The 13,156-nt window shown below is 42.4% G+C and overlaps 1 protein-coding gene across 1 annotated transcript in view; it reads right to left on the reverse strand.

Annotated features, from left to right (window-relative positions):
• Positions 1 to 13,156, reverse strand: part of ralgapa1 (Ral GTPase activating protein catalytic subunit alpha 1) — a 338,673-nt gene that overhangs the window by 217,066 nt on the left and 108,451 nt on the right. The window contains 2 exon segments of the mRNA XM_038790243.1: positions 9,734 to 9,950; positions 11,829 to 11,953. Of these exon segments, the coding sequence (XP_038646171.1) occupies positions 9,734 to 9,950; positions 11,829 to 11,953 (342 nt within the window).

Below are 13,156 nucleotides of genomic sequence, written 5' to 3' on the forward strand. Positions count from 1 at the left end.
TTACCAGGGTCATTCCTATTCCCTTTCCTGAACAGAGGAACAACATTCGCCACTCTCCAGTCCTCTGGCACTATTCCCAAAGTGAGGACCCAAAGATCTGCAATCTCATCCCTTGCCTCCCAAAGAATCCTTGGATATATTAAGGGGCCTCACGGTAGCATGGTGGTTAGCATCAATGCTTCACAGCTCCAGGGTCCCAGGTTCGATTCCCGGCTGGGTCACTGTCTGTGTGGAGTCTGCACGTCCTCCCCGTGTGTGCGTGGGTTTCCTCCGGGTGCTCCGGTTTCCTCCCACAGTCCAAAGATGTGCGGGTTAGGTGGATTGGCCATGCTAAATTGCCCGTAGTGTAAGGTTAATGGGGGGGATTGTTGGGTTACGGGGTTACGTGGGTTTAAGTGGGGTGATCATGGCTCGGCACAACATTGAGGGCCGAAGGGCCTGTTCTGTGCTGTACTGTTCTATGTTCTATGTTCTATATCCCATCTGGCCCAGAGGACTTGTCGACCCTCAGGTTTTTCAAAATTGCTAATACATCCTTCCTCAGAACATCTACCTCCTCCAGCCTACCCGTCTGTATCACACTCTCAGCCTCAAAAACATGGCCCCTCTCCTTGGTGAACACTGAAGAAAAGTATTCATTCAACGCCTCTCCTATTTCTTCTGACTCCATGCACAAGTTCCCACTACTGTGCTTGACCGGCCCTAACCTCACCCTGGTCATTCTTTTATTTCTCACACAAGAGTAAAAAGCCTTGGGGTTTTCCTTGATCCTACCCACCAAGGACTTCTCATGCCCCCTCCTAGCTCTTCCAAGCCCTTTTTTTAAGCTCTTTCCTTGCTACCTTGTAACCCTCAAGCGACCTAACTGAACCTTGTTTTCTCATCCTTACATAAGAACATAAGAACTAGGAGCAGGAGTAGGCCATCTGGCCCCTCGAGCCTGCTCCGCCATTCAATTAGATCATGGCTGATCTTTTGTGGACTCAGCTCCACTTTCCGGCCCGAACACCATAACCCTTAATCCCTTTATTCTTCAAAAAACTATCTATCTTTACTTTAAAAACATTTAATGAAGGAGCCCCTACTGCTTCACTGGGCAAGGAATTCCATAGATTCACAACCCTTTGGGTGAAGAAGTTCCTCCTAAACTCAGTCCTAAATCTACTTCCCCTTATTTTGAGGCTATGCCCCCTAGTTCTGCTGTCACCCGCCAGTGGAAACAACCTGCCCGCATCTATCCTATCTATTCCCTTCATAATTTTAAATGTTTCTATAAGATCCCCCCTCATCCTTCTAAATTCCAACGAGTACAGTCCCAGTCTACTCAACCTCTCCTCATAATCCAACCCCTTCAGCTCTGGGATTAACCTAGTGAATCTCCTCTGCACACCCTCCAGCGCCAGTACGTCCTTTCTCAAGTAAGGAGACCAAAACTGAACACAATACTCCAGGTGTGGCCGCACTAACACCTTATACAATTGCAACATAACCTCCCTAGTCTTAAACTCCATCCCTCTAGCAATGAAGGACAAAATTCCATTTGCCTTCTTAATCACCTGTTGCACTTGTAAACCAACCTTCTGTGACTCATGCACTAGCACACCCAAGTCTCTCTGAACAGCGGCATGCTTTAATATTTTATCGTTTAAATAATAATCCCGTTTGCTGTTATTCCTACCAAAATGGATAACCTCACATTTGTCAACATTGTATTCCATCTGCCAGACCCGAGCCCATTCACTTAACCTATACAAATCCCTCTGCAGACTTCCAGTATCCTCTGCACTTTTCGCTTTACCACTCATCTTAGTGTCATCTGCAAACTTGGACACATTGCCCTTGGTCCCCAACTCCAAATCATCAATGTAAATTGTGAACAATTGTGGGCCCAACACGGATCCCTGAGGGACACCACTAGCTACTGATTGCCAATCAGAGAAACACCCATTTATCCCAACTCTTTGCTTTCTATTAATTAACCAATCCTCTATCCATGCTACTACTTTACCCTTAATGCCATGCATCTTTATCTTATGCAGCAACCTTTTGTGTGGCACCTTGTCAAAGGCTTTCTGGAAATCCAGATATACCACATCCATCGGCTCCCCGTTATCTACTGCACTGGTAAAGTCCTCAAAAAATTCCACTAAATTAGTTAGGCATGACCTGCCTTTTACGAACCCATGCTGCGTCTGCCCAATGGGGCAATTTCTATCCAGATGCCTCGCAATTTCTTCCTTGATGATAGATTCCAGCATCTTCCCTATTACCGAAGTTAAACTCACTGGCCTATAATTTCCTGCTTTCTGCCTACCTCCTTTTTTAAACAGTGGCGTCACGTTTGCTAATTTCCAATCCACCGGGACCACCCCAGAGTCTAGTGAATTTCGGTAAATTATCACTAGTGCATCTGCAATTTCCTTAGCCATCTCTTTTAGCACTCTGGGATGCATTCCATCAGGGCCAGGAGACTTGTCTACCTTTAGCCCCATTAGCTTGCCCATCACTCCCTCCTTAGTGATAACAATCCTCTCAAGGTCCTCACCTGTCATAGCCTCATTTCTATCAGTCGCTGGCATGTTATTTGTGTTTTCCACTGTGAAGACCGACCCAAAAAGCCTGTTCAGTTCCTCAGCCATTTCCTCATTTCCCATTATTAAAACTCCCTTCTCATCCTCTAAAGGACCAATATTTACCTTAGCCACTCTTTTTTGTCTTATATATTTGTAAAATCTTTTACTGTCTGTTTTTATATTCTGAGCAAGTTTACTCTCATACTCTATCTTACTCTTCTTTATAGCTTTTTTAGTAGCTTTCTGTTGCCCCCTAAAGATTTCCCAGTCCTCTAATCTCCCAGCAATCTTTGCCACTTTATATGCTTTTTCCTTCAATTTGATACTCTCCCTTATTTCCTTAGATATCCACGGTCGATTTTCCCTCTTTCTTCCGCCCTTCCTTTTTGTTGGTATAAACTTTTGCTGAGCACTGTGAAAAATCGCTTGGAAGGTTCTCCACTGTTCCTCAACTGTTCCACCATAAAGTCTTAGCTCCCAGTCTACCTTAGCTAGTTCTTCTCTCATTCCCTTGTAATCTCCTTTGTTTAAACACAAAACACTAGTATTTGATTTTACTTTCTCACCCTCCATCTGTATTTTAAATTCCACCATATTGTGATCGCTCCTTCCGAGAGGATCCCTAACTATGAGATCATGAATCAATCCTGTCTCATTACACAGGACAAGATCTAGGACCGCTTGTTCCCTCGTAGGTTCCGTTACATACTGTTCTAGGAAACTATCGCGGATACATTCTATAAACTCCTCCTCACGGTTGCCTTGACCGACCTGGTTAAACCAATCGACATGTAGATTAAAATCCCCCATGATAACTGCTGTACCATTTCTACATGCATCAGTTATTTCTTTGTTTATTGACTGCCCCACCATCTCGTTACTATTTGGTGGCCGATAGACTACTCCTATCAGTGACTTTTTCGCCTTACTATTCCTGATTTCCACCCAAATGGATTCAACCTTATCCTCCATAGCACCGATGTCATCCCTTACTATTGCCCGGATGTCATCCTTAAATAACAGAGCAACACCACCTCCCTTACCATCCACTCTGTCCTTCCGAATAGTTTGATACCCTCGGATATTTAACTCCCAGTCGTGACCATCCTTTAACCATTTTTCAGTAATGGCCACTAAATCATAGTCATTTACGATGATTTGTGCCACCAACTCATTTACTTTATTCCGAATACTACGAGCATTCAGGTAAAGTACACTTATGTTGGTTTTTTTACCTCTGTTTTGAATCTTAACATCTCCAGTTTTATTCCTTTTGTTATTACTGGGCCTATTCACTGTGCTCCCCTCAGTCACTGTACCTTGTACTGTCGCCCTTATGGATTTCTGACTATGTCTTCTCTGCCTTGCACTTTCCCCCTTACTTCCTTTTGTTTCTGTCCCTGTTTTACTACCTTCCAACTTCCAGCATTGGTTCCCATCCCCCTGCCCCATTAGTTTAAACCCTCCCCAACAGCTCTAGAAAACACCCCCCCTAGGACATCGGTTCCAGTCCTGCCCAAGTGCAGACCGTCCGGTTTGTACTGGTCCCACCTCCCCCAGAACCGGTCCCAATGCCCCAGGAATTTGAATCCCTCCCTCTTGCACCATCTCTCGAGCCGCGCATTCATCCTATCTATCCTGACATTCCTACTCTGACTAACTCGTGGCACTGGTAGCAATCCTGAGATTACTACCTTTGAGGTCCTACTTCTTAGTTTAACTCCTAACTCCCTGAATTCCGCTTGTAGGACCTCATCCCGTTTTTTACCTATATCGTTGGTGCCTATGTGCACCACGACAGCACGACCTCCTCAGCATCACATACTCTTCCTTTTTCTCTTGACAAGGCATTCAACCTCTTTTGTGAACCATGATTCCCTCACACGGCCATTTCCTCTCTGCCTGACAGGGACATACCTATCAAGGACACGCAGTATTTGTTCCTTGAACAAGCTCCAATTTTCATTTGTGCCTTTCCCTGACAGTTTCTGTTCCCATCTTATGCTCCCTAATTCTTGCCAAATTGCATCATAATTACCCGTCCTCCAATTATAAACCTTGCCCTGCCGTATGGTCCTATCCCTCTCCATTGCAATAGTGAAAGACACCAAATTGTGGTCACTATCTCCAAAGTACTCTCCCACAAACAAATCTAACACTTGGCCCGGTTCATTACCCAGTACCAAATCCAATGTGGCCCCCCTCTTGTCGGCCTGTCCACATATTGTGTCAGGAAACCCTCTTGCACACACTGTACAAAAACTGTCCCATCCGAACTGTTCGACCTATAGGAGGTTCCAATCAATATTTGGAAAGTTAAAGTCACCCATGACAACTATCCCGAGACCTCCACACCCCTCTATCATCTGTTTTGCAATTTCTTCCTCCACATCTCTATTACTATTTGGGGGCCTATAGAAAACTCCTAACAACGTGACCGCTCCTTTCCTATTTCTAACTTCGGCCCATATTACCTCAGTCGGCAGATCCCCTTCGAACTGCCTTTCTGCAGCCATTAAACTATCCTTGATTAACAACGTAACTCCTCCACCCCTTTTCCCACCTTCCCCACTCTTACTGAAACATCTATACCCCGGAACTTCCAACAACCATTCCTGTCCCTGTTCTAACCATGTCTCCGTAATGGCCACAACATCATAGTCCCAAGTACCAATCCACGCTCCAAGTTCACCTACCTTATTCCGGATGCTCCTTGCATTGAAGTAGACACACTTCAACCCACCTTTCTGTCTGCCGGTAGACTCCTGCGACCTTGATACCCTCCTCAGCACCTCACTACTCTCAACACTGGCTTCTGGACTACAGCTCGTTTTCCCAGCCCCCTGACAAATTGGGTAGTTAGGAGGAGAGTTACTTGTCGCAGGATTCTTAGCCTCTGAACTGCTAATATTTATATGACCAGCCCAGTTGAGTTTCTGGCCAATGGTAACCCCCCCAGGATGTTAATAGTGGAGGACTCAGTGATGTTCCTATATTTGGCTTGGTCAAGTGGACTGAGAAAGGGTGCACAGGCATTTCAGTTTCAATGATAATTGATTTGTCCAGTGGGTCTTGCCACATCTAACCTATTTGGACCCGCGCAGTTATCTGTAAAATTAAATGCAGCCATATTTCAAGTCACAGTTGAAGTTCAGAAATTATTGAGTTTTCCATGCTGGTTCAGAACCTGGAAAGTAACCGCTCAATCTTCAAATGAGTCATTGCATAATGGCTCTATTCACTCCTTAATCTATTTGGAGGACTGATCCCAATAACACTTTTGTACCAAGACACAGCCCACAGGAAAACATGCAAAAGAACTGTATGAATGTCACTGGTGATCTATGCATGCTCTACAGAAACAATTCCATGTATCAAAGTACATTTAGATGTTGCGCATTCATAAAATCATAAGAAATAGCAGGGGTAGGCAATTCCGTACATCAAGCCTGCTCCTTCATTCAGTAATATCATGGTTGATCTGATTGTGGCTTAATTCCGTTCTCCTGTCCACCCCCATAACCCTAGGCTCCTCTTGGCAAAAATCTGTATCACTCAACCTTGAACATATTCAATGTCTTAGCTTCTATTGCTCTCTCTAGGAAAGAGAATTGCAAAGGCTAAAGGGAATCAAAACTGTACAAATGCCCTGCCCTGTTGTAACAAAATTTCCCTACTTTTACATTCCATTCTCCTGCAATAAAGGTCAGAATTCCATTTGCCAACTAATAAATTTTGCGATTCATATACAAGGACAAACACTTTGCTGTCATGTAGCATTCTGCAGTCTCTCACCATTGAAGTAATAATCCTCCTTTCTATTCTTCCTACAAAAGTAGACACCTCACATTTTCCCACTATTATACTCCATCTTCCAAATGTTTGCCCCCTCACTTAATCCAGCTCTCCATGTGTATTCTCCTTATAACTTGCTTTCCTATCTTTGTTTCATCCACAAATTCTGCTACAATACAGCCAATTTCTTCACCCAAGTCAACAATTGAGACGCCAGCACTGATTCCTGCAGCACTCCATCATTAGTTTACCAACCTAAAAATGATCCTTCACCCCCACCTTCCTTTAATTTTGCATCTATGCTAATATGTCACCTCCAACACCATGAATTCTTAACTTATGTTGTAATCTTTTATGTGGCACCTTATTGAAAGTTTTTTGGAAATCCCAATACACATCGACTGGCTCCCCTCTGTCCATCTTGTTTGTTACATCCTCAATAAAACTCCAATAAATTTGTCAAACCTAATTTCCCTTTTGCAAAACCAAGTTGTCTCTGTCTGGTTGTATTATGGTTTTCTAAACACCCTGCTACCATCTCTAGATTGTAGATTGTACCAGTAGATTGTAGCATTTTCCCAATGACAAATCAGTAGCTGCTATGACGGAATGTTTGGTCAAATATTCTATCCGTAGGTATCTAATCATGGTATTCTTGCTGCACGCCACCCCCCCCCCCCTCCCGTATTCTTCCTGCACGCTCTCTTCCCCCCCCCCCCTCATTTATTCTTCCTGTGCCCCCCACCCAAAAAGGCTTTCTCATCGGAGTTGCATATCATGGTATTTTTCTCATCCCCAACAAAGGTTTGCTATTCTGAGCTGCTTGTGCAAATAAAAGAGGAATTCTCAGGTGAATCCTGTTAAAGTCTTTTGGCAATTGAACAGCTGTTCTCAGGAGCAGATTGCAGCATTTCTCAAGTTTTATTTGAAATGCCTTCTTCAAGGCTGAACAAATGATGTTTTAACCACAATGCTATCGTACTTCCAGTGAGGTTATTTTACTGGACTATTAAGCCACGCAATGGTCAAAAGATACAAGCTCAAATCCCACCACAGCAGCTGGGAAATAAATAAATAAATAAATAAATATGGAATGAAAAGCTAGCATCAGTAATGGTGATATTAAACTATTGATATTCATTGTACTTAAGGGACGGAAGTCTTTTGTTCTAACTTGGTCTGAAATGTGTAGCCCACTTATAGGAATATGGTTGAACATAGAACAGTACAGCCTATTAACTTGCTTCTGAAATGGCCGAGCAAGCCACTCAGCTGCATAAGGATGGACAATAAATCCTTGCCTAGCCACTGCTGCCAACATCCCATGAATGAATATACAAAATCTAATGACAGAGATATTTTTAAAATATGGTACAGGAGGCAGCATTTTGACAATCACATCTATGTCAGTTTAACCTCACTTTTCAGATCTTGGTCTGTAGCCTTAGGGTCACAGCACTTCAAGTGCATGTCCAAGTATTTTCTTAAATGCAATGAAAGTTTTTGCCTCTGCCATCTTCTTAGGCAGTGTGTTCCAGATCCCAACTGAGACCAGGGGCTGGATCCTCCATAGCCCGACACCGAAATCGGGATCGGAGATCGTGCAGAGAATGGATGCTCCACCGCTCCAAACCGGTATCGTGGGAATGCGCGCCGCACGCAATTACAAGGCTGTTGGCGCGTCATCGGCCGGCCCACCCGCGATACTCTGCCCCCGATGGACTGAGTTCCCGACGGTGCGGGCCACGTGTGGTCCCAGCGGTTGGGAAGCCGATGCACCAGCTGCGGACTGTGTCCAACGCCGCCACACTGGTCTGGGAACCGTGTCGCTGTCTGGGAAGGCTTCTGCTAGGGCTGGGGGGTGGGTTAGGGTTCCAGCACAGACTGCATCATGTTTACCTGCATGACCGGTGCAGGCCGTCAGCCCTGCGTGGCCTGGGACCCGGCGATTCACCAGCCGTTTTCCGCGCATGGTTCATGCGGCACTGGTGCTAGCCCCTCACCGGTAAGGGGTTCACGCCGATTTCCCCGCCATGAACCACCCGCAGATTCTCTGTTGGTGCCGGCACATAGCTGCTGGAACAGAGAATTCTGCCCCAGATCTTCCTTTGAGTGACTATCATTATTGAATTGCCACTCCTCACAAACATTGTCCCAACTCAATGCTGCTCTTCTGGGACTTTTTGGGACCCAGCATTTCCAAAAAGGCAGAATACATTGCCCCCCAGAGTGCTCCATCAAAGCAGTAGAGTCTTCGACTTGCAGTTGAGGCTCTGCATTGATGATTTTTACATCACATGATAGTTTAAATAGAGATTCTAGTCTCAAACAGTCTAACCAGCAAGGGCTGGCTCAGATTTCAGCACAAATTGAACTGATGATTCCCAGGCATTAATTGTCGTTAGCCAGTGCTGGGAACCAACAAACAGGCGTGGTCAGACACATTAGCCCTAATAAATTCAGATTCAATAAATGACTTCCTAAAAAATTCATATTGCACTCGAAATGGTAACTCTATTTCTCTCTACACAGATACTGCCAGATTTGTTGAGTTTTTCAAGCACATTGTTTTTTTTAAACAAATGACTAGCTTGAAAATACATCTGCTAACTGAACAACAGTTTTCAAATATGACCTACAACTGTGGAGATTAAAGACTTTGCCCCAATTCAAAAGAGGTCCAACCTGAGGAATACAGAATGCAACTTTTTTAGCTGACATACGGGTGACTGGTAAAATAGTACAGGTCCCTGAGATTTGTAGGACACAGAAATCAAATTATAAAACAGAAAGCCCACTGTATCTGTATCATGTATAGATCTACATGCAGTAGCTATTTGCATCAGGATGACATTTTAACATGCACACTAACACATGGTTTTTGGTTCAAGTCTTATGGTATGTACAGAATGCTTAAATTAGCAATAAATTTCTCTCATGCTTGGCATGGAGTGTGAACATCAAGCATTCGCATGTGTTGTAACAGGACGAGATGCATGGTGAAGTGCAAAAGTACAACTCTTGAACTATTATGAATGCTTGCACATCTAAAAGGTCTCTTTGAATGAGTTCAATAAATATCCAAATTATATAAACATTCCACTTGTTTTGAATTGTACACTGCTCGTACTACGTGACTTGCCACAAAAAAATGTGACGATACGTTAAATAGCTGTGTGTGAAAATGCTCAAATCATCAATCTGCGTTAAATTTTGTCTCTACGTCAATAAGGCATTCACAACATCTCAAATTAATATCAGTTTACTTTGAAAATGAAGATTTATTTCACAGATAAAGTAGGTCATGCAGAATATCAATAAATGAACGCACCTCGAAACTTGACAGAAATACCAGGCATACTTACTCTCAAATTTCCGTCCATCATATTGAAAGGCATTGAAAGAATCCGAATGACTGTCAGAACTAATGAGATCACTGCTTCCAGCACTGGCTGGAGAAGTCCATTCTGATGGGATGCCAGGGTCATCTATTGGTCGGGTCTGATTCTGTCTGTTCAACAAGTCAGGAAGATCTTTTGGCACTTCAAGACTACCAGGGCTGCTTCCTCGCCTGAAAACGATCTTGTATAAAAAAGAAAATTATATTTTCTTAAATCACACCAAATTGATATAGTTTGAATGGTTTAATTATGTTCCAGTTTAGAGTGAAGTGAATCGAATGAAATAATTGATTAATAATTAATTCAGTGAAGCATCTTGAGCTATTTTGTAACATCAAAAGGGGCAATATAAAGGAAGTAGTTATTGATACTTCTGTTTCCATCATCAGATCAGCTGGTTACCAACTCACTACATGGCTGCCTGATCCAACTCGAACCATAAGGCAGCATTGCTGCAAAAACATTCTTCCAAATTTGCAAAAGCAATACACAAAACAAAGGTTTTACATGGAATTTAAATATTGCACTGTGGCTAATTTTTTTTAATTGGATTTTTTGAAATGAAACAAATCCATTGGCTTAGTGGGGAAAGGTCCCACTCACTGTAGTAATAATCCATAATACATGAAAAGCCCAGATCCAATCTCTGACATAAACTGAATCAGTTAATATTGGTTGTAATGCTACAGGTGCTCATTATCGAGGTTCATGCACAAGAACAACATTTGGCAAAATGATGAAAAGTTACAGAAACCCCGGAAAGTAACCCCAGAAACTCCCAGTATCTCCAAAGCAGAAAGGGTAAGGTGCAATGGGAAAAAAACAAGAGTATGTTGGAATATGATTTGCAATATTTTATTTTAAAGAATGGTTTGATTTATCAGGGGACAAGTAAAAACATATTTTATGAACAATTTTTGATATGGGAGACAACTGTGATGTCCAGATTACCAAATATCAATGTGCACAGCCAAAAAAGTACATAATGTGGTGGGAAAGGTTAACTGATTGTACAGATTTCCTAAGAGTCCCATGTGGGATGAGAACAGTTTGTGTGTGGAGAGACATAGTTGCCTTTGTTACTTGTGTCGTGTTTGATAATAGTAATCTATTGGCGTATCAAAGCAGAAAACAAGCACAAAGAGAGAACAATTGCAGTACACAAATCCTACAGTGCAGGAGGCCATTCGGCCCATCAGGTCTGCACTGACACTCCAAAAGAGCATCCTACCTAGGCCCAATCCCCCATCCTATCCCCATAGCCTCACCTAACCATTGGACACTAAGGAGCAAATTAGCTTGGCCCATCCACCTAACCTGCAAACCTTCGGACTGTGGAAGGAAACTGGAGCACCTGGAAGAAACTCTTGCAGGCACCGGGTGAACAACAAGTCAATTTGAGACACTTTAAATTAACTATAATTTCTATACTTTCTTCTCGCTAACTTTACACTATTCCTATTTAAAATGGGACAGGAATCCGGTAGCAATCCTCTGTGACTCATCAATGTCCTCTATTTTCTGCCACTTCACTCCTTTGGACAGCAAGCCAACTTTTTAATTCTTCAAAAAAAAAAAACATTTTGAAAGAAATGTCAAACTGCGCAGCCCACTATCATTCACTAAGATGCTGCATCAAAATAAATACATGCATGTCAATATGATTGCAAAGAAACATAGATTTAGTTTTATTCTTGCATTATTAGCACTTCCACGGAACATGTATTTGTGTTATTGATCAGATGGTTACTTAGTTTCAGCAGACTTTAAAAAATACAGTGGGCAAAAAAATACTGGTGTTTACATAGAATTTTCACTGATACCCTCCCCTTCAGATTGCCATTACCCTCCCCTTCAGATTGCCATTGATCTTCAGAAAAGTTTTGATTAATGTGATGGCAAACCATGGAGGTTCACTTAACGTAACCATGCAAAAAGTTCTGATAGCTTGATTATATCCCCTTCCGAGCACATGGAAACAGCAATGTGGGAAAAAATAGATAGAACTTCAATTAGCAGTTATTACAAATACAATTGCAATATAAGCAAGTCAACTTACCACTGGAGTACCAGCTCGTAATCGCTCTGCTATAAATTCATCCATAAGATCACTGATGTTGGGATTACTATTGCCAATATCAGTGCTGAAAGGTCGAGGTTTTTGATTAGGGTCTTCCTTATTGACTGAAAGCAAATAAGGTATTTAAAAACACAATAACACAACTTCATAATTAACACAAAAGCATACTAAATTAACGAATCAAAGCAATAAAAGGAATTTAGCGTTGCAAGGGTTACTTGCCAAATCATGCAGTTCCCCAAGATATGAATTATCCTGTCTTTACTGTGTGCAATTAGAGGTAATCTCAAGTTAGCATATTTCACATTAAAAGATTAGTAGAGGTTAACAATTTTTAATCTTTGATGGGAAGGAATATTACAGTCTAAACTGTCAACATATTTTTCTTCAAAATACAATAAACCTGATATCTCAACTCAAAATATTTTTTCTAAAACTAAACATTAAAACTGCTTTAAGTGGTTTCATCTTATAAGTTTATTTCCTTAAAAGTCAAAAGATGAAATACACCTTTAGAAACCCACAAGTCACTTCTCAATGTAAAACTCTGTGGAGACTTTATACTTGCAAGGTCTGCCCCCTAGTGTTGAAAACATTTAAAAACAATGTAAAATGCATTAATGCAAATTCATTGTGGCACCATAACTAATAAAATATAGTTTTACGGTCAAAGATTAACAACTGAAAACCTGCACACAAAAAAGGGATACATTAGTATGAATTTGTGGGGGGGGGGGGGGGGGGGGGGGGAAAGGGAAGACAAAATGTTTGCCAGGACATACCTGCTAATCAAAAGCGCATGCAAAACCAATAGAGGAAAAGCAGTGATCAACCCCAAGCTATTTGATTGCTTAAAGCTTTTCAGTTGCATCAAGCCAAACAGGTGCTCCTTTGTGCGCTGCACACTGTTAGTGCTCACCTGCAACTTTCCTTCCAAAATATCCCAAAACATGACTGTAAAGATCCCTCAGTGGAGCCTCTGCTGGCACTTTTCTCTGTCTCTGTGGGGAAACATTTGCCTTCGACTTTGAAAAAGCGTGTACAACAGTTCTGTAAACACCACCTAGGGAACTCTGTTGCTGCACTGATTCCTGTAAGCTACAGGACCTAAGTGCTCCATGACCAGCTCCCTGACTATCTCCTGTACTTCCCTTCAGCACTGGGGCACTTGCAGCAGTAATTAATGTTGACTTCCGGTTCTTACATTCATTATGAGAAACCCTAGTGTCCAGAGGCCTATAAACACCAGGTTTCACTGAGACAGTTGGTGCAGAAGAGCCACTGCTGAAACCACTAAATCTTCGAAG

Source organism: Scyliorhinus canicula, chromosome 2, assembly GCF_902713615.1.
Source record: "Scyliorhinus canicula chromosome 2, sScyCan1.1, whole genome shotgun sequence".
NCBI classification, from domain to species: domain Eukaryota; kingdom Metazoa; phylum Chordata; class Chondrichthyes; order Carcharhiniformes; family Scyliorhinidae; genus Scyliorhinus; species Scyliorhinus canicula.